This window comes from Alnus glutinosa, chromosome 3 (genome assembly GCF_958979055.1).
Source record: "Alnus glutinosa chromosome 3, dhAlnGlut1.1, whole genome shotgun sequence".
Lineage (NCBI taxonomy): Eukaryota > Viridiplantae > Streptophyta > Magnoliopsida > Fagales > Betulaceae > Alnus > Alnus glutinosa.
In genome coordinates this window covers 32,741,950-32,764,027 of record NC_084888.1, presented here as the reverse complement: position 1 = coordinate 32,764,027, position 22,078 = coordinate 32,741,950, and the positions used below count along the sequence as shown (strand labels likewise).

Sequence of the window (22,078 nt, the reverse complement as noted above, 5' to 3'; positions counted from 1 at the left end):
GAGCAATTTTATTTGGTGTTATTATTCTTGTTTGGTCACAAAATGTATGACAAGGTAACGCTTAAAATATGAATTCTTCTATTAATTTTAGATGAGCCATGGTGATAGAGTTTGTTTCATTTGAATTTTTTCACACTGAAATTATTGTTTTTATACAAGATTGCACTATTATTGTAATGCCAACATGAGTTGGAAATTTTTCAAATTAGGCTTTAGCACATGTTGCTATCTTGTTAGTTCACTGGGATTTTGTTATTTCTTTTTTTCCCAGTTCAATCTATTTTGCACAAAGTTTTAACTAGTATATGCTTATTGAACTGCACTTAAGCATTTGTTTGGCCATAATGACAGTGAACGAGAAATAATGAAAATTCCATCAATTTAAATAGGTCTTCAGTATTTTCCAACCCCACCCACTTTTAGTATGTGGCTTTATTTGGCTTCACTCTCCATCAATTAAAAACTTTTGAATGTGTTTCGCTGTTGATATTAACCTTTTTAACATTTCAATTTTTCTAATAACATCTTGTAGGTCACCTGATTGTTTTAATTCGACATTTTCATCTCACTTCCAACTTGCATAACGTGACATAATGTGACTTAATTTTCTGCCAGATATATGTAATTGGATTGTTCAAGTCGAAAATCTACAAGGTCAGGCTTTTGAGTTCAATATCTGGTGTCAATGGAACTTGTCTTGGAAATATTGGTGCTAGTAATACTTATGAACTTATCTCATGTTTTCTATAATTTCAATTTTTCTTTGTTGAGGAGCAAGTGAGGTCTTCGATAGAATACACCTTGTGGAAACCATTTTGTGGTCATGTTCTTGGGATGCTGTTGTGCTTCAAGCATTTATTTCCTCTTTCTGGATTCGAACAATTTTTGATCTGGGAGCTGCTGAATTTCGCCTAGGCTTTCTTGTATATGTGGTTCTCAATTGGTTTAGGGATGAGGACCAATTCTCCAAATAGTAGATATAATTGCAAGCTGAGCTGCAAGTTTTCTACAACTTTTCTTACTAAACAAACAAGAAGCTGACTGTTGATGTAAAATAGTTGTATAAATTGTATAATGAAGTAATTGTCTCATTCTTGATTAGAGAATTTCATAGTAGGCTGGTGTGTATTGGTATCAGACTTTTTTTTTGTTAATTTGAGTGAAAAATGGATTATTTCATTGGATCAGACATTGTATAATTATATCAGTGGATTTATGGAACTTGTTTGGGATTTGGAAATAATTTTAAGTGATAAATGCATTTTTTGTCATTGTGGTTTGAAGTTTTGACAAATAACTCTGTGTTTTAAACAGGGATTAATAACTCATTAGGCATAGAAAAAAAAAATTGGTTTCTAGCATTAAAAAAGTTGACAAAATCTATTAATATGTTACATTAACACCAATCATAATGTGGCATGTCACTTACAATAAAATAAAAAAAATAAAAAAAACTAAAAGCTATATATATAAAACAAAAGAAAAAAAAAAAAAAAAAACTAATGACAAAAAGGAAAGGAAATACGCAAGTATGATCAAGCCAACCACTTAGGCCAATTGGGAGTGGCCGAAATTCCCTTTGGACGGACATCAAATCGGGCATCATTTTCATTAATGGATTGATGATCTCGGGCATGTGAATGTGTGATTTGATGATTATATCAAAAAATTAAATCACATGGAAAGGTTAATTTAAATAAGGATAAAGAGTCCTTAATGTATTTCAATCTTAATTTATTGCAAAGAATAAGATTTTTTGTACATGGTACCATACCAAAACCTACAAGAACAATTACATCAACAAAAGTTACAACATCAATGCCAATGCTAGGGAGCGCCAAAAAAAAATTACCTGAACAAAAAAGTTTAGTTCCGAAATGTCAAATAATAACCTCCATCTTTGGATACCAAAATATTTTTTTGATGAGCTTCTCTGGCTTTGGGCTTCGTTGAATCACTAGCTCTTTCTTCTTTTCTGAGCTTCTTTGGCTCTATTCAAACTTCAATCTGGCTCTGTTCATAATCTTGCATGCTTAAATATTTCATAAACATAAGATAATTGTAAGTTTAGCTTCTTGACAGTAACTACTACATTTTAACAGAAATTTTTTATCCCAGCTCATCAACCCAAAGCTCAACAACGAATTCTCCTTATGGTTGTTATTTGACAATCTCAGTAGTTATACATTATGTTATTGGTTTTGGACACACAATCAATCAAGGAATCTACTAAACAGCTCTAATGCAAGCCAAAAAAAAAAAAAAAAAAACAACTAAATCTGCCGCCATGGAAAAGAACTAGTCCTCCAAACCATCCATGAAAATGAAGTACTACACACATGAAATCATTAAGGGATCACCAATACCAAAATATAACAAATCAACCAAATATGAAAAGCAGGGAACTGGACCGATTGAGAATTGGGAAAAAGCAAAGAAATTATTTTAGGGCAAAAGCATTCTAAATGTCTACATAAAATAACAAAAGCATTCTAAATGTCTACAGAAATCCTATTCAACCAGGGAAAAAAGGTGAAAAATATATACAAGAACCACTTGGAAAAAAATTGACCATCACAATAATAGCACTTCATATGCTACTAGGAGGAAACCATCCCAATTTTTTCTCCACACGAATCCTTGCGGGCTGCAGTGGAGGGAGGAGAGGGTAGCGGTAGGTGGGGGTGGGAGAGGGATGGGCTGAAAAGAAATTGGGGAGAATGGAACAGATACAACATTGTAGGGAGGATACTTGAAATTAGGGGGAAATCTAGGGCTAGTACCAGATCTGAGGTCGCCGGAGGTTGGGTCGGCGATATCCCCGGTGCTCGGAGGTTAGGTCGGCGTTGGGAGGGGGAGAGGGAAGATGGAGATGGAGGGATGAATTTTTGGGTGAAAACTAGATCTGAGGTCGCCAGAGGTTGGGCGGCGTGGTCATCGGTGCTCGGAGGTTGGGTTTTGATGGTCGCCGGTGGGTGGCTTTCGGCCGGAGGTGTGAGGGAGAAGGAAGATGGAGGAGCGCGGGAGACTATATGAGCAGGGCTGAAAAATTTTGGGAATGAAAAATGTTCAAAATAAATGATGCATCAATTTTTCATTTTTTTAAAAAAAATAAAAAAACAAAACAAAACAAAAAAAAAAACTGCCACGTAGGATGAGGGTCGGACCCTCGTCCTACGTATAGACGAGCTCCTCCAAATGATTGTAGCTACATCACATCCCAACAAAAAAACAAAAAAAAAAAAAAAAAAAAAAAAAAAAAACTGTTGGGAAGTTTCAGGCTTAGAGTTGCATAAAGGACAGTAGCTTACCTCTTCCTCATCAAAATGGAAAATTCTCGCAAGCCAAGATTCTGTAAGGAGTATATCCCAAGCAACCTTCCAAAGAAGGTGTTTTAGTATATGTTGATTTTTTAAGATCCAGAGTTTGTTCCGATCAAAGGGTGCAGCGTGCAGTGTGCAGTATGGTTGCACCACTTGGTGGGAATTTTATTACAGTACACCGATATGTTATTTCCGGCACATGTATTATCTTAGAGTAATGATGTACACTATGCCCTTATTCAACTTGACTGATGTGAGAATGTTCATCAGTCATTGAATCGGTCTTTATTAACCACATTCACTCCTACAGCAATCAAGATGACTATGTTTGAAGCAGTATATGAGCAAGCCTCACCGGTCAATCCATACTTATACTATACGATCTTCATCAGTCGATGAGCTCGACCGCACCCTTCAAAATCGAAAAAAAAATGGTGATATAATTTGACAATGATTTGTTTTATTTATCACTTTTGCTGTCAAAAATGGGCAGAGAGATATTTGTTATACAAGCATACCAAAAGAGTTATTTATCACTTTTGCTGTCAAAATCGGTACGGAAGAAATTATTTGTTAAACTGACAAAAACATAAAGTCATTTATCACATTTGAAACCTTAAGAAATTATTTATCACAACCTCAAATTTCATGAACTAATTTTCTAATTTTCCATTGCTATAACGATTGACCCAGCCGCAACGGGGCTAATGATTGACCCAGCCTCCTTGCTTCTAATGAAAAAAGTATCATTATGAAATTGCAAAATGGAGATCATCCACCCCAGTGCAAAGATATTCCAATTGCAAGTGGGAAAACTAAACTAGCATCCATGCTCTTACAAGTAACTGAAAGCTTAAGACAGACTATGCTGAAAGACAGGTACCTTATAAAAGATACTTTTTTCATGAAGTAAAACTTTCTTGCTATCTGGAAATAATGTCAGTTTTTACAAGTAGGGATGCACCAAACAGTCCAAAACAGTTGAAAAGAAGTTTTATTTATATGTGTAAGGAAAAACATATGCCGGGGGGTGGGGAACACTTCTTTTGCATCTCTATTCTACAAATCTTGAGCAAGAACACAAATGAATTATCATGCAAGGAAACATAAAAGAAGGGAGATTTTGTATACTGAGGATTAAAATCCAAGGCAAAATGTACAATAGAACCTTCCTCCAGAATCCAAGCTTCAACGCAGATACAGCAAAACCTCTATAAATTGTAATGGAAAAGACACAATTGTGCTGGTTAACTGGATTCAGAAGTAGCGTTTCCAAGCAGTCAAACATTCTCTGTTGCATCTTTTCCTGCCTCTTCTGCACTCCCTGCAGTGGCCAGCCTCTCAGTTGCCAACCTTTCTTCAAGCGCTCGAGCTCCCCTTTCTCTGCAAAGGATAGGATTGGTCAAAGACTGTAGATCCTCTCTTTCTACCTAACAATTACTTTTATTGTAGTTGCTTTTCCATAAGGCATATTATCATTCTTGTTGAGTTTTTCCTAAGGGCGCCTTTTTATTATCAATTTTGTTAATGACTTCAACAATTACTTTTATTGTAGTTGCTTTCCTAAAGCATATTACCATTCTTGTTCAGTTTTTCCTATAAGGGCACCTTTTTATTATCAATTTTGTTAATGACTTCTAATTTAATCCCTTGGATCTTTTTCATCTAGCGGAAAGCCCGTCCCAGAACATGCATTTTGCCTTCAAATATTATGGAAACCATATTATTTTTTAAAACCTTCAAATTATTTATCTCATTAATTTTTTAGACTAGAGAGTTTTACCATTAAAAAAGATGTAAAAAAAGAAAAGAGAGAGAGAATTCCTTTCTTTTCTTTTCTTTCTTTTTCTTTTTTTTTTTTTAATAAGACTTTCTTAAATAAATTGAAACACAAGGGCAGAGGTGCCAAAACATTGACTTGGCAATAAATTCAGCCTTTTCATTGGATTTGCGGTGGTTGATGTGTAGGGGAGGGGCTTGCTTCTTATGTACTTCTCTGCTTTTGTTTTTGTTTTTGTTTATTTTCATTCCCTCTTTGTGGTTTTGTGGGTGTCCCTAGCTACCATAAGACTATTTAGAACGTTCAACTTGAGATAACCTTTGTACAATATCCAGATGCAATGTGTAAATTAGCTAATAGACAGACTGCAACTTATGTCAATTTTGCAAGCCAAATTACGTAGCCTGTTTCCTACTTAAAAATGCAACCTCGAGATTTCTAATGGCAGCATAGAAAAAGTAATGTTACCTCCTCCTAGATGCCTCAATAGGGTCAGAACCAGGTAATGGGGCACCTCCCAGCGTGTAACCCTGGTCTTCATTAGAAGCTTCAGTTCTCCCACAGAGCATCCGATGAAATATAGATGAAATGGGATCAATGACTGGTCTGCATTCCAACCAGCAAGAAACATGAGAGAAAGAGAGAGGGAGAGAGAGTCATGGCAGCACATTTTTTAAGAACCTTTATATTATGAGCTAAAAAAGACAACAACCAAAACAAAACAGTAGATTACCTTAACAATTCAGGGAAGAATGTAGAGAATGCAAAATCATCACTTGGATCACCCTTAAGTTTTGTTTCCTGTTTCCTCTGCCAGTATCTGAGGTAAATCCAGCTCATATACGTGCCAAATATTATGGTTGGAAGATATTTCACCGACTCAAGTGTGAAGAAGCTTACAGCAATGGACAGCAATACTGTAAGAGATGGCAACCACTGCATAGAATTGGAAAGCACCAAAAAGAGAGAGTGAGACACAATTCCTCAACGAACAGAAATTTCTATTGAATGATTTCTTAAGGCGTGATCTTTTTTGAGGAGCATTATTGTAAAAAGGTTCATACCTTAGCTTTAATCTTCAACAAAGGCAGCTCTTGGTCGGGTATGATCTGCTTGATGCCAACCAAGAACCCTGAAAGAACCCCATGAAATCCAGAAAGAGGCACATAACTAGCACAAAAAAAGAATAAAACAAAAAAATCAAGAATTGTTAAGGATGAGACATATGATCAAAAGATGTAAAACACAGACAAGTATTATACAAGATCCAATAGATGAACAATATTGGAAATTTAGGCGTACTCAACAACTGATGGATTGACCGTTGCAATTTGCTTTATTACAATTAAACTTTAAATATACTAATGGTACAATACAGCTGCTAATAAGTGTAGGAAGAGAAAAAAGACAGGTAAATCCATAAAGATTTTTAAGTACTTACAGGTAATTTTCCTGTGTGGTAATGTAGTATAAGGCAATAGCAGTGATAAAAACGCATACAGAAGTCAGAAAGTTAACTACAAAGATGAACTTCAAGAATTCCCGAGAACCCCATATTGGCTCAAGCAGCTTCCCAATGAAAAGGAGACCAATTGTGCTGGCAAACACCTACAAAACAAGTGTGACCATTAGATATGACTTATTTAATTTTTAATAAAACAATCAAATAATAGGAGACATTCACAGCAATATGATTAGTACACTGTTAAGACACTGTTTATAGCAATAGAAGTGCATACCCCAGACACTGTTTGTTCAATATAACCAGCTGTTAGGAGGTTCCAAGTGAAAGGAATTGTCCTGCAAAAGATAAGTTCATACAGGAATAAAGATTCTGAATTCATTTAAGTAAATCTTGCACCCTAAAGCACTGGGCCTAAAATCATTTCTATCCATAATGGGAAATATCAAATATGGTTTTATGCAAATAGCAATAAATGCCTTGAATAATTTATAATGGTTAGAAATCCTTCGATTATGTTTCTCCATAGGTATTAGATTTTCTTCCTGAATTGTATTCCCTGCCTATTTCTGTTTTCTTTGAACAAAGCAACAACCATCTCATGTCTCTAAATGGGGCAGGGAAACTCACTAACAATTTTTTTTTTGGGTAAGAAAGAGACACTGAAAAGCATCAATAAATTGCACGCACAGCAATATGATCCATTAAAGATTGTTAGGGTCACAGCATTGAGCTTAGTTACAAACTTAGCTTCTACATCTTTGAATGCCGAACCTATGGAAAAGGAAGCCCGTAAGCTGTATCCCTCATAATAAACACACCTTTCCATAAGTCAGCCAAAGAAAAAAAAAACAATAGATTAATGCAGTCCACCAAAAGATCTCTAAGGTAGCATTCTGGATCTGTGAATGTACAGAACGTGGATAATGATTTGAACCCCAAATCAAATTCATTCCTTGGTAGAACCTTAACAGCCAGGTAGAGCCCCAAACCAACCCCCCCCCCCCCCCCCCCCCCCCCCCAATCCATGGATTTCAATTAACAGGCACACCAAGTAAATTGAATCCCATAGCCTTCAGATTTAGAAATCAATATATATATATATATATATTATGAATAATAATACACGCGAGCTTTGTATCACCTCTTCATTAAAAAAAAAAAAAAAAAAAAAAAAAAAAAAAAAAAGAAAAGAAAAGAAAAAGAGAAAAGAGAAAAGAAAAGAAAAGAAAAGAAAAAAAGAAGAAGAAGAAGAAGAAGAAAAGAAAAGAAAGGAAAGATTTTGATTTTATCTAAACCAGCCCTAATATCACTTTCTTTTGCACGCCTCAAATTATAATCAAGTGAGATACATTTAGCCAACCAATCCACACAACCAAGAAGAAACGGCCCAAGTTGACTCTGAAAATCAATCTAAATCATAGTCATATTCTAGAGCTTTTAGGCAGAAACCGCCTTCCAATCCGAAACTACACAGGAATTCCATGACACCCCAATCGCCAACTCTACAGGTTTAAGCACTCTTTTCATAATTTATCCCTTTATTCTATGATATTTCCAACATTTCCCTGGCACCCATATTGCCTCCATGTCCAACTTTCACATATCATTGTCACTTTAACCCAAGCGTAAGCAAACTAGAAAATGGAAAAATCTCATAAAGCTTCAGAACTTCGAGTTGCGGATCAAAAGCATTACCTGGCGGGAATAAGAGCAACATAAGCAATAGCGGAAGGGAAAAGTTGGACCACAATGTGCCCGCCGACGAGTACCACCGCGAGGCCCTTGCATAGCCGAGTGAACCCAGAATAGAAGCTCGTGCCCTAGTCCAAGCACACATTTTCACGTTAATTAGCTTTCAATTCTTAAACATACGCTTCTAAGAATTCTCAAAAATAGGGAAATTCTTCGAAAGCAGAGATCTGAGAGGCAAGATCTGATTGCGCTTACTGGAGTGCTCATGGCGGTAGAGATTGAAATGGCAGCCGTTCGATTTGAGGGTTTGGGAGCTCAAACGCCGTTGATCTGCGTGTTTTTGACTCGGAGATCTGTGCCGGAAGGGTTGTAGATCGGATAAGCTACGGAACAGTTGAGAACTTCGTACGTTGGTTTTTGGTTTTTATGGGTTGGGCGAGGGACCGGAGGAGATTTAAGAGTTCGGTAATCAAAAGAATTATAGAGCATTGGAATAAGAAATGGCCCACCACCCAGTTGTTAATGCTTGAGCTCTAATTAAATCGCATCGTTTACTTCGCAATTTATGAGTTCCATTTCACGTTGATGAGACCATTTGACATAAAATTAAATGGTTTCATTTCTTTATCTTGGATTGAAATGGAAGTTAAATTGGAATATGGATGAGAGTTACCTTAATAATGTGATATTTATTACTCTAATAATTAAAATATGAATCATGTTATATATACGTGTCATCAATAGTTTACCATTATCTCATTATGTGATATGACATTACCGGTCTATAATTAGATTATTATTTTTTAAAAAACAAATAGCTAATCTAAGGGTAAATTGACAGTATCATATCAACATAGTAAAATAGCATTACTCCTAAAATATAAGCTATTACATGACGGTCTACATGGTAGTTATAACGTTTACAAACTAATATGGCATCTACCATGTTAACTGCTAAAATGTAGGCTAATAGATTATAACTTACATGATACTACCACAGTTACGAACTGACGTAGCAGTTCTATATCGCTTACTTCATCAACTATTAAAATGTTTAAGATTTGGCTTAAGCGCTGTAAACTTTTAAGCATGTTAAAGCTATTGCTTACAACCATCTACAAATCTCACCATATATGTACATTCCCTCCAATCACCGGTACCCAACCACCTACTCAGGCAAGTGAATCCCATTTATACCACCTCGCAAGATGCCCAAATTGCTAACAATTCGGGATCTCAATCCAAACATTTTCCGAGGTTCAATTTAATCCTAATTCCCAATCGATAAGCTCAACCCATAAATGGAGTTATCAATGAGTGTCATCAGTATAAAATGTTCGATATCAGTTTTTATCACTTCATAAAATAAATGCTAGCATAACAAGTTTCCCATACAAGATCTGTCAATAATTGTCATTACACCAATGACTTGATATCTTTTGACGCATGACATCGATTTGTATACAACTTTCTTCTCAAAACATCAATTTGATATCTTTTTACACATTCATGGGCTCTTGGCGTCTTTCTGCATCCAACCTGGATATCTTCTGACCATGTTAAAGCTATTGCTTGCAACCATCTACAAATCTCACCATGTGTATTCCTTCCCATTGCCAATACACGCAAAGTATCGGTCCTCGCATTGGATCTGAGAACAAGTTGTAAGGAAGATATCAGTGTGACTCGCACCATATATACTTGTCAGCCTTCTTTCCCAAAAGTGGCTCTAATCATCATTATATCGTAAAATTCCTAGATGGGTCAAAGATGTGCACCGGGCGATACTGTCTGCATTCAATCTTCTTCAAAAGAGGCACTCTGAAATTACTGGACGGCTCAAATATGTACTCCTGGTGATGATATCTGCTTTCAGTCTTCTTCAAAAGAGGCATTCCCCAAAGGGTTCAATGAAATATCATGCACTGAAAGCAAATTGCTTGGGAGCAACTGGTACTCGGCCGATGTAGGTCTCGGACAGAGAGACTAGAATCCGATGACAAGCCAAAGCAGAAGCTGTGACAAACATTACAAAGGAAGCCCAGCAGAGCCTCACAAACAATATTGGACGTCTCCTCGTAGAGTTTAGAGCTTTCAAAAAGATCATTTTGAGCCGCCGATCCCTCAAGATGGAATTATAATCACATATGGGTGTGGATAATCTGGAAGATGAACCTAGCTCTCTGTTGTCAGGTCCGCTCACAAATCTCACCCGAGAACTAGACTGGGTTATTGTATTGTCTTGTCCGAGCGCTTCACACATCCATTGGTACAATATATCAGCAATGACCGTGCAGAGTTGCTGGCGGAAGAATTTTGCCTCCTTGGAAACCATTGCTTGGATTAGTGAAGCTCCATCCTGTTCATTAAAATGCAATATGAGAATTTTAAAATGCAAGACCACTGGATTTGGCTAATATGCAAAAGTATCTACTTCAGGCACTTTGACCTCAATCTGCCTTCTCCACTGTCATCAAAGAGATTGGTACCCCTACAAGAGATTTTCTAGTCCAAACTTATCCACTCTCTAACCATGGCAAATATTTGTTCTACTGAAGGAAATACTCCCAAGCCAAAGGGCGTTCATTTCCCTCAAAAGCCAGCCCAAGTACTTACACATGTAAGAAGAAAAAACTCATAATTCATTCTTTTCATGAAAATAAAAATTACACAAGACACTCAAAATGCCATCATGAATCCATAGACAACTAACTGACCTCGATCTTAAAGGTAACTAAAATGCCATCATATATAGCAGATGGGGGAATATGACAATTCATCTCTCATAAGAGATCTTATACCCCATGACTAAAATGCCATCACGTATAGCAGATGGGGGAAAATGACAATTCATATCTCATAAGAGATCTTATAGTACCCCATAAAGGAATATGTTAATAACAATGTGTTTTATAAATCTGCATTTAAGGGGGAGAAGGGGCTAGCTATAGGCACTCACTGCAGTCATTAAGAGCCTTCTCAGCACAACACCATCTTTGGATGGTAGAAGCCTCAAGATCAAGTTTGCAACATCAAAAACACCAGTAGCCCTATTTGGTACATAATCAAGGGAAGCTTCACTGGTGGATGAAGTCACCTTGGGCAAGCGTTTCCTGCACCCAAAATAAGAACCGAACAATAGATGTGAAAAAGTTGCTACATTCATAAGCTACAAGACAAATCAACAGAGACTAGCCAAGAGTCCATTTATGAAGAATAGGGCTGTCTATGCCTCTGTGAGAGAGAGAGAGAGAGAGAGAGAGAGAGAGAGTATTGTACTCAAACGTAAAAGTTGGTTCTGTCTTTAGCTTTGACTCAACAAGATCTATCAAACATACCTAGTTGCACCTACTCTTAAGAAAAGAGCAAGCCTCTGCCACCGGAACTCCTTCTTTTTATTTAAAATCACCTGAATAGGAAGAATAAAATTAAACAACAAAATGATCCAGGAATCTTACTACATACATTAAAAGATCCCAGCAGAGAAAAAAAGTTGCAGTATCGTATATGAAAAATGCGGATTGACCCCAATCCTTAATTAAAACATCTCAATCTTATCATACAACACAAATTATCAAGTTTATCAATTTTCAATCCAAACACCACAGATAAAATCACCAAAATCCAACGAAGCATAAAATAAAATTAGCACAAGGATTTGATAACTCTAATACCAATTGAAATTCACAATATGACCCCAAACAACACCTAGAGGGGGGTGAATAGGCGTTTGCAAACAATCACAACAATTTAAAAATTTTAAAACCACAACCATAATTACCAAAATCAAGTAAAGCATAAAACAAATTCAACACATGGATTTTGGTAACAAAATAGAAACTTTTGAAGAACTCTAAAAAAAAAAACACTCTGCAGCCAACCCCAGGAAATTTTCCACTACAGAAGAAATAACTTACAATCAGTCTATAATTACAACACCTTTGTAGAATAGACATTGACTTGTACCCAACAAACGACCCATTTGTCTTCTACCACAACAATTTCAAAACTCTGGCCTCTTTCTATAGAATCACCATTGTAACTCAGAACTCCGGTGGCTGAAAGTTTTTATGTGGTTTAATGAGGTTCAAGAAAAGGTTTGTATTTAAGTTTAAGCTTAGGAAGATTTGGTAACTCTCTATGAACAAAGAATAAGTGCCTCCACACCTTATGAAAGTTGTGGCTCAAAAAAGTCTTATATAGGTAAGGAGAAAGTTGAGGTTTAAAAGTCAAGTCGGCTAAAAAATAAAACAGTCTGTGGCCATTTCGATCGAACGAAGGTCAAGTTCGATCGAACTGTAGGGTTTCAAACGATCACATCCATTCAATTGAACAAACTACAATCGGAATTGCAATCGAGGCTCTCGGGTTTAAGTATGAAACATGATCCACATCTTCGAATGAACAAACTTGCAATCGAACCTCTTGGGAATTTGAATATGAACTGGTGCACCACTTCGATCGAACAAACTGCGATCGAAACTCTTGGGTTTTTGTATTGGACTAATCACACTGGCTTGATTAATCTGATTGCAATTGGGTTAGCGATCGAAATTTTCAATTCCAGCCTTCTCTTGAACCGCATTTTATACCGACTCAAACCCTAAACCAAAATCTACAACCTAACATGTTTTGACATTGAATTTGCTAACACTAAAACCTAACAGTATATAGTAATGCAACTAGCATAAGGAACATCAGATAGCATGTGCCATGCAGAAATCAGGAATTCAGTGAAAATTACTAAAGGCCATTATGTCAAAGCAGGGTCTTGGGATAGAATATCGGGAGAAGGTCCCTGTGTACTTCTTAGCAGCCGTTCTTGTATACTCCCTGTGTACTTGATCGCATTTTGCGTTTTTAATAAAATTTTACTTACTTATCAAAAAAGAATATCGGGAGAAGGTCCCAACCTCCAGCAATTTTGCTTGAAGTGGCCACTCTTGAAATTAAAATCCACATACTTGTGCTTGATAATTCAAGACTTTTACTATTGTACCCAAAAATGGTCCCTGATTGGGTTGAAATATATCAGGGTAAATAAATAAATACATCTAAATCATTAATCGTGCAACAATATTGTTTCAACATCCATAAAAAGGCATTCCCAGATGCCTGTAATTATAAAACATACAAGTTTTTGAAACATATATCTGGGGTAAGGACCATGAGACAAGTTTTAACACCCTCTTCATGCACAGCCAATGTCCTCTAAACTTAGGCCCATACTTTATATTTCACATCATGGTTTCTGAACTTCCAACAACCCCCATAGCATGCAGCAAAAAATTCAGTCATTTATTAGGACATTTCATACCGAGTGTAAAATCTTCCTTGTAGCTGCTGAATTATCAGTGAGAAGTTTCTGAACAACATAAGGGTATGCAGCTTCAAATGTCTTAAAATTTTTATCTGCAGCTACTGCCAGACCTGAGAGACAGTGACAGAGAGCAAATATGGATTGAAGCAAAATGGATGTCATTAGAAAAATTTGACATGAAATACCCTCAGTGATATATAGATACAAAATAAATGCATAATAAAATTTGAAAGCAAGACATTCTTAAAATATGGAATAGTACCATACAAATGTCAGATGCTTCTGAACACTATTACAGACATCATATCCTGTTACACTTCCTGTCCAGTAAACCTTTTTTTTTTGATAAGTAAGAATTCATTAGAAAGCGCAGAGGCGCGCAACTCTAGTACACAGGAAGTATACAAAAGTGCCCCTAAACAGAGGAAATGAAAGAACAAGAAAGTAAAAAGTCAGTGAACAACAAACTATCAGGGCTATGCGCCGCCGCCCAAAGATATAACATACTAAGCACCTTTCTACAAAGAGCCCCAACCGAAACCTCCACATCCTCAAAAAGCCTAGAATTTCTCTCACACCACAAGCCCCACAAAACACATAAAAGAACCTGCTTCCAAATACGGAAAACAGGACCACGACCCAGCAAAGTGCCCCAACCACTCAATACCTGTCCAGTAAACCTCACTACAGAACTTCACAACTTATTTAGTAAAGAAATTGACACTATAGCTTTAACACTTTTTTTTTATGCGTAAAGAAATATTCATTGTCGCTATAGACTTCACGCAACAAGTGAAATCCAATTAATTGAAACAAAGACTTGTTAAGGTAACTTTAATACTGGTCCTCATGCAACCCATGCATACTTTCAAGCACACAAATACACAGGCACTTTGGGGGGGAGAAGGAGGCAAAAGCCGTAATGGTCGAACATACATTGTCAACCTCAAACCACATTATGTAGCCCAAAAAATTATTTGAGCTGTTATTCCAGCTGTTTCGATCACCTAGAGCGCTAGGCAAAGCCAAGTGCACCAATTCCAGAAAGAAAAAGAAAACAGTCAACTTTAAATTACATTACATATTCTTTATTTAAAGATAATGCATAATGGTATAGCATTGCGAAGGAATATGGCATAATATATCATAGAGCAACAAGGAGAGTTCACTAATAAAAAAGCAACTAAACATATATAAAATTATAAAGTTAGCTTAACACTTTAACCTGTAATTAAGACAGTAATGCATGGAAACAGTACACAACATACCGAAGCTCCTACAAATATAACAATTTGTAAGCAAATACAGTGATGCATATGGCCACAAAAGCCTCACCTTCCAAGGAAGCAAGAGAACGTAGGACAAGTGTGTAGTATGGTGGCATGCGCAACTGATTTTTGAAGGCTACAGACAAGATTTTACCCAGAACCTAGAAAACGTTATAGCAACAGTGAGCCACTAATGTATATGAAGAAGCAAACAAGATTGTGTATAAAACTAGTACAGAAAGAGCTACAGGTTGAAAAAAAAATGATTCAAATCCAAAAGAGGTCAAAACCTAGCAGTTAGGACAAGGGGTTGGTCAAAATATTTAAGCATATATAGTATGGATTATAAATATTCACCTTGAGTAAACCCATCTACAAAATTTGAGCATTTAAATTAACATTATGTGCACTAAATGAAAGAGGATGTTGGCACGCTATTCCAACATTCCACAGCACATGAGACCACACATAAAGCGAAATTGCACTCAAGGAATGAGTAGGAGAGCTTTGAACAAAAGGTCAACCCAAATAAATAATTAGAGGCCGGTGACATTTTCCAAAAACTTCACCGCTTTCCTCAATAAGTGAAACCTAGATGATAATCATTTCTTGATATCATTATAAGAAGAATGTCATCTAATAGCATGAACTGCATTTGAAGTCCTCAGGGTTAAAGCCCCCAAAAAAGTGGATCCTTGGCACTGAGCAAGTCACTAATGCAAAACATTTGGAGGTTCTTTTAGCTTTAGACATTAGATCTGTCCACCCATCACAAATGGAACACCACAATTTACTGCCTATGAGAACCGCTGATAGCTCATACATACATAGGTGATCAGGCAAGTAATAAGATTACAAAATGCTAGCAATTTCAAGACATGAATCTCACCCTGCTGAACTTGATATCGGGAATTCCATCTTTAAATTCTACTTCTCCCAAGGCATATTCCAGATCCTGAAATATAGTTACAAATAACCAGTTAAATGTGTGAACAGGAGTCTCAAACCGGTCGTCTGCTAAAATTTTTTGCCTGGTAACATATATACTAAGGAAGTGCTATAAACTGAAACCAGAGAGAACCAAATATAATACCATTGTCACTCGCCGGATGTTAGTCCCTGGCCTTACAACATCCATTTCAATCAGGGCATGAACAAGGGATGCCCAATCCCCGTTTACTATGTGCACTATGGATGCAAGCATAGCAAACTGATGCTTCTTTTCCATCCGACAAAGCAAACCAAAATCCAGAAACCTGGAGAAGAAATTACCAGGAGAGATGAGTAAAAGCTATAGGTATGACCATATATTCTGATACAGGAGAATCGGAACCTCATCCAATGAGAAAGGGCAGGCAAAAAAAAATTACCCTATTTGACCTGAGGATGTGTACCGCAAGTTTCCTGAATGTGGATCAGCATGCAATAGGCCTGTTTCAAGGAGTTGAACCAATGATGCCTCCACTCCTTTGTTAACCTTAAACAGTAAACACACAAGTAACTATCAATTGGCATATCAATATGGCTAGACAATGTCACTGGTGGAGCATCAAGACAGTTAAATTGACAACTTGGCACATATTTTTGTTTGAACAACTAATTGACTGATTAAGGAACCGCATTTCCAACATTAGGGGCTCGTTTGATAATGCTTTTTAGAAGGTGTTTTCTTGTTTTTTTTGGTTGTGATATGACATAAAGGTAAAAGTATTTTTAAGTGTTTTGTGTGTTGAGTTGTTTGTTAATGCTTTTGCTTTTTTTGCTAAAAAAAAGCAGTCCTTAACTCGTTGATCTCAACTTAAGGTCATGGCCTGCAGCCCCATTCAACTAGTGCTTTTCTTACTTCTGTAAGATTACAAATTATTACCAAATCTCATTTGAGCTCCAGGAACAATGATAATTATCAAAAACAGGCTTCACACCAGGAGCACAGGATACACTAGAGTTTAAGCTGAGTAAGTATGGAGTGTAAGTATGCATGTCATTATTACGCACCAGATCAAGAAGACGCCTTTTTGCATCAAATTTCTGCCTCCCTGAATAAGGAGAGCCATGATCAACAGAGTTTCCAGTAGATACAGAAAGTAAATCAGTTGGACTTTCACCAGCGATCCACTCCATAGTCAGAACTCTCTTTCGAGTTAAATGCACAAACATTTTTGGCACACGAATAAATGGAAAGGGCAAATGAGCTTCCTGTATGGACGGCATTAGATAGTCAGTAAGCAGTACAAGTATCTTATCCAAGAAATTGACATGGCACTCGAAAGAATTGTTATAGTATGTCTTTTAGTTTTTCCCCCTTTTACCAGATTGGCTAACCCACAATATCTATTTTTTAAGATAGAGACTCTACTGAGCAAACCGGCTTTTGAAAGTCTTAAAAGGTTGTTTCTGCTAAGAAGAAACTGTCATTTTTACCAAGGGAAACTGGATACACTGATATCTACATGCCAAACTCAATATTTGATATCAATCTCTACCCAACTACTCATAAAAACTACACATGAAAGGAATGTTTTTATAGTTCTATATACGAGGGGTTTTTTCTCACTTGTCTTCTTTATCCTTTTACTTTGGACTTAGGTCCCTACAGTAGCACTATTCCAAATATGGCCTTGACCATTTTTTTCCCCAAAAAATGATATCAAAATAGATTATAAAGACAATATTGGGATAGAAAACCAATCTTTGGGTCAGTAACACAGACCCACTTGGTGGCTTCAATTGTAAAAGTTAAGCCCTTAAAACTTCTCAAAGTATACCAACCAGACCTATGATTGATGCCCATTAGTGCAATTCAAGGGGAACTAGTCACGTTATAATTACCTGACCACTAAATATGAATTTTGAAACTTCAGTCCAATTTTGTGTCAGATTTACATCTAGAAGAGGCAGTTGGGACAGGCTAATAAATCCCTAACCTATTCAAAGCCAAAGTGTCCAACCCCCACCTAACCTCGACTACAAGAACACAACCCTGTAATAGAAGGCAGGGTGGAGAAGGTTAGCGGATCAATCCGTACAATTTCTGTCTCAAAATGTCCAAACCATTAAAATTTCGATTTCATCTCTATAGTTGCAGAAAGTTGTAAGCCCCATGAAAAAAAGATTTTTAGTCATTATTATAAAAACTTTCACAGCCATCATTACTATACAAAGACAGATTAAACTTGAATGGGAAACATGATTATTACCATAAACTCTGAAGCATTTGCAGCCTCCAAAGTGTAATCCAATTCCCCAACTAAACCTTTCCCAAGCTCATCGGCATATAGGCGAAGGTCACTTTTTCTCTTTGCTATTTTTTGCAATACCCACAGCTGAAACATTTTTTCAATCAATCATCAAATAACTTCATACTAGAAACAGATATCTAAGACTACTAGAGGTGAATACAAACCCCAAGGCGAAGAATATAGACATCCCGCACAACCAGATGACGCAAATTAGGACGCTGAACTTTCACTGCAACACTAAAACCATCAATAGTATTCCCGCGGTAGACCTTGATTGTGTAAAAACACAAACGAAATAAAAACAAACCCAAATCAGAAAATTTCTAGATAAATATGCATGTATGGAATCAATATTTTTCTATTCATACATATAGTGGCGTAAAGAGTCACCTGACCAAACGATGCTGCAGCTACAGGTTCATTAGAGATGTAGCAAAAGAATGATTCCACAGGAGAACCTAATTCTTCCTCAATAATTTTCATAGCCACGGTCCTGGGAAAAGGAGGTATTTGATCATGCAGCTCAGACAATGCCTGCAATCATAACTCAAAACCAAAAAAAAAAAAAAAAAAAATCTAGCAGTTACTTTCATTATACAAAGACAAGGAAATATGTAGAAGAATTCCCATGAATAAGTATAAAATGCACACACAAAAATTTGTATCCTAGAAAGTTTCATAATCCTGATAGTTGATGCCATATGAAAACATACAAGCCCAGTAGCACACAACAAGACATAAATAAAGATGAATTTAGCAAAATTAAGAAGTAGCATTACAAAGCATTGAACAATCCCTATTAATCTTTTCATATTGAAACAGTAAAAGAACATTACAGGAAGATATGTATCATTATTGTCACACAACATGACACGATGCACGAACATTTGATGAGGTATTATCAGTATTACATAGGTATTCATACAAATAACACCAGAAAGGATAAAAAGAGAAGCACATTAAGAGTCACTTCATTGCCAGAAGTAAATAAAGTTGATATTGTTAATACTTGCACGAATTAAAAACTTAAAATTTAACATACACCCTTTCTAATTGCTGGCAGAAACTACACTAATAAAAAGCAAGACAAAGAAATCTCTTCAATCTACCTTGGAAATCTCAGTACCAATAATATCTGGCCTTGTGGCAAGGGACTGACCAACTGCATCAGTAAGTAAAGGCATGTAACTAGCATATTGGTAATCTTGTGACTGCAGGGGAAAAATAAAAGGCCCGGCATATAATTTAAAGAGCAATATGGGAAGCATAAAGAGTAGTTGGGGAAAAAAATACAAATACGAAGGAAAGGAAAGGGACCTTTAACAATGAAATTAAAACTTCAGTCAGAAAATATTCCTTACCTTTGATAAAGGTAGGACCAAGGCTTAGCATTGTCTCTTTTAACACCATACCAAAATTGTATTGTGATACACTCCCATCAATATCCTTAACTGAACTCAGTCTTAAGAACTTTCTGATACCAGAGCTTCGAATTCTGACTGCAGCAGATGCAAAGGAGGAAAATACCTTCCAGTGCACAAACATCGTATAAGAGATAAGGAAGTATTTCACAAAGTACCCTAGAGAACAACTTGCTTATAACGACAATATAGCTGCCCTGAAAAAAAAAGTGAACTAAAAACCAAGCACAAGACATGGCGCATACCAGAGAACAGTGGCCCAAAAGGTAGAACACATCTCATACTTAAACTAAGAAAATCATTATATATGTTCCCGCATTATTTCCTCTAATCCAAGAAGATGTGGGATAGTTCTTGGTAGAGATGGAGAGCATTATATTCAGCACATGCCTTGTCTACCCCATCGGTGGACGGACATTTTTCAGAGAATACACATCCGCATTCTCAAAAGACTGCCATTGTTTGAAAACATGAGTAGTTCAGAACCAGACACTGTTATAATCGACATGTTTCATTCCTGGCATAAAGCTTCGACTCATTACTTTATCAAGACAAGAGCCAGACCTCTAGAATATCATAAAATTCGTATTCCTATAAGTTGATTTCAAGTACCTCAATAAGTCGAAGGGCCACTACGTGAGGCCTGCAATTGAAATAGTCAGCAACATCTTGTGGATCATAGACTTCAGGAAGTGGCTTAGACCAAATCTTAGACAGATAGTAGAAATAACCAGCATACGCCTCCAAGGCCTTGAGATCAGCCATCAACAAATCCACACTAGACAGTTCTGTCACCAGACGAACCTTCCAATATCAATACCAGCTAAACCAATATATATACATCACACACACGCACAAATACCCATATTGTGTGTTTGGGTGAGTAGGAGATAGAGAAAGAGAGAGAAGGGAAGCGAAACCTGGATAGCAAGGTTGAGGCCACGAACGAGGCTCCAACGGAGGGGCGTTGGGTTCTTCGAGGTTCCGGAGCCACAATAGGTCGTCTATGGTTTTAGAAACCCTAGGGATGTGGAGAGCCTCGTTCGCCCACTCCACTCCTCTGCTGACTCCCTTCTTCAGAAACTCCACGTCCTTGCGAACCACCTCAGCCAAGTGCCCCATGTTGCCCACCACGCGCCCCCGCTTCTGTGACGTCGTTGCGGAGGCCCGCGTCAAGTAGCGTACGGAGATTGGTGTCGGTGAGGAAGTAAACGAAATCGTTGCCGCCATCGCCATTTTGGCAGCTTAGCTCGGAAATAGCAGGGTTCAGTCTAGATTAATTATCGGTTTTTGGCTAATTTTGTGATTGTAATCATTGTATATAGAGATTATTGTGAAGAAGAAGAAGAAGAAGGCGATAAAAACGTGAACGAGTGAATGAATGGCTCGCAATTCACATTGGAGAAGCGTGGTGGTGTCCTGTGAGTGAGCTCCCGGTGTGTGATGGAGAGGGCACAGAGAGTGGGGATCACCTGGCGTGGTGATTTGGTGAGCTCGGAGGTGTTTTAAAAGGTCGTTGGCCTGGTACTAATTTGATTCAGTTATATTTTGACACGTGGTCAGTTTTTTTCTTTTCGGGATAGTCGGTGCTACCGTTTTAATTGCAACGTAAAAATGGGTTGGCCCGATTGGGCGGACAGCAGGACCGTATCGGCCCATAGACTGGATTGCAGTGACATTGCACTAATTAATAATTATGTTGTACTACAAACTACTCATTATTATGATATATTTCGAATTTACGACTTATGCCTGTTTGTTTCGACGTAAAATGATTTTGATATTTTTCGGTGTTTGGTAGGGACGAAAATAATGGTCAACCGGAAAATAATTTTCGTTTGACCAAAAATGCTTAATAAATTTCGAAAAATGATTTACGCTTTTTAAAAGCGTAAATCATTTTCCGTAAATGGTAGATGCAGTCGATTCTTTTTTAAACAACGCAGTCGACCTTTACGTTCAAGCAGTTGACTATAGCCGAATTTTGACAAGTCAAATTCCGACTCCGGTCGGTGCCGGAATTCGACAAATTAAGCCGGAATCCGATGACGTCCAGTAGATGTCGCCGGATCCCGGCCTGGATCCGGTCGTTCTGGCTGGGATACTGGCCGGAGAGGCCGGATCTGGCCAGAACTGCCGGACCCCCGGCATCCGGCCGAATCTCCGGCCAGGACAGCCGGTTTCCGGTCAACTGGCCGGGATCCGGCCGTTTTGTGCTGGATTTCGGCAAAGTTCACCGAAATCCGGCGAAAATGGTCGGATTCCGGCAACTTTCGCCGGAATTTGTAAATGCCAAATTTAAAAAAAATATATATTTTTATATTAATTTATATTAATATTTTTTATTTTGTGAATAAAATTTAATTTTTAAAAATTAATATGATTAAATTAAAATATAAAAAATATTTGTAATTTTCCGTACGCGCCAAACAGCGAAAAATAATTTTGACAGAAAATATTTTTCTGAAAAATGACTTCCCCGAAACTATTTTACGACGAAAACCATTTTACACCGAAACAAACAGAGCATTAATTATTTTTCAGTCATATGTGTTACTGTGTATGTTCAA

General features: G+C 37.1%; 2 protein-coding genes across 2 annotated transcripts; both read right to left on the bottom strand.

The window, feature by feature from the left end:
* Positions 1-4,424: 4,424 nt before the first annotated feature.
* On the bottom strand, positions 4,425-8,789 carry LOC133862245 (rhomboid-like protein 19). The gene is made up of 8 exons (XM_062298018.1): positions 8,516-8,789; positions 8,264-8,388; positions 6,843-6,903; positions 6,545-6,711; positions 6,168-6,273; positions 5,837-6,039; positions 5,572-5,709; positions 4,425-4,706 (listed from the first exon to the last, which is right to left on the bottom strand). The coding sequence occupies exons 1-8, from the start codon at positions 8,525-8,527 to the stop codon at positions 4,604-4,606; spliced, it is 915 nt and encodes a 304-aa protein (XP_062154002.1). The 5' UTR covers positions 8,528-8,789; the 3' UTR covers positions 4,425-4,603.
* An 805-nt stretch (positions 8,790-9,594) lies between these two features.
* On the bottom strand, positions 9,595-20,980 carry LOC133863711 (uncharacterized). The gene is made up of 16 exons (XM_062299765.1): positions 20,429-20,980; positions 20,121-20,296; positions 19,449-19,614; positions 19,197-19,249; positions 18,478-18,621; positions 18,252-18,356; positions 18,046-18,171; positions 16,844-17,044; positions 16,219-16,325; positions 15,942-16,104; positions 15,738-15,803; positions 14,916-15,009; positions 13,578-13,690; positions 11,599-11,669; positions 11,220-11,373; positions 9,595-10,619 (listed from the first exon to the last, which is right to left on the bottom strand). The coding sequence occupies exons 1-16, from the start codon at positions 20,742-20,744 to the stop codon at positions 10,179-10,181; spliced, it is 2,496 nt and encodes an 831-aa protein (XP_062155749.1). The 5' UTR covers positions 20,745-20,980; the 3' UTR covers positions 9,595-10,178.
* Between the last annotated feature and the right edge of the window lie 1,098 nt (positions 20,981-22,078).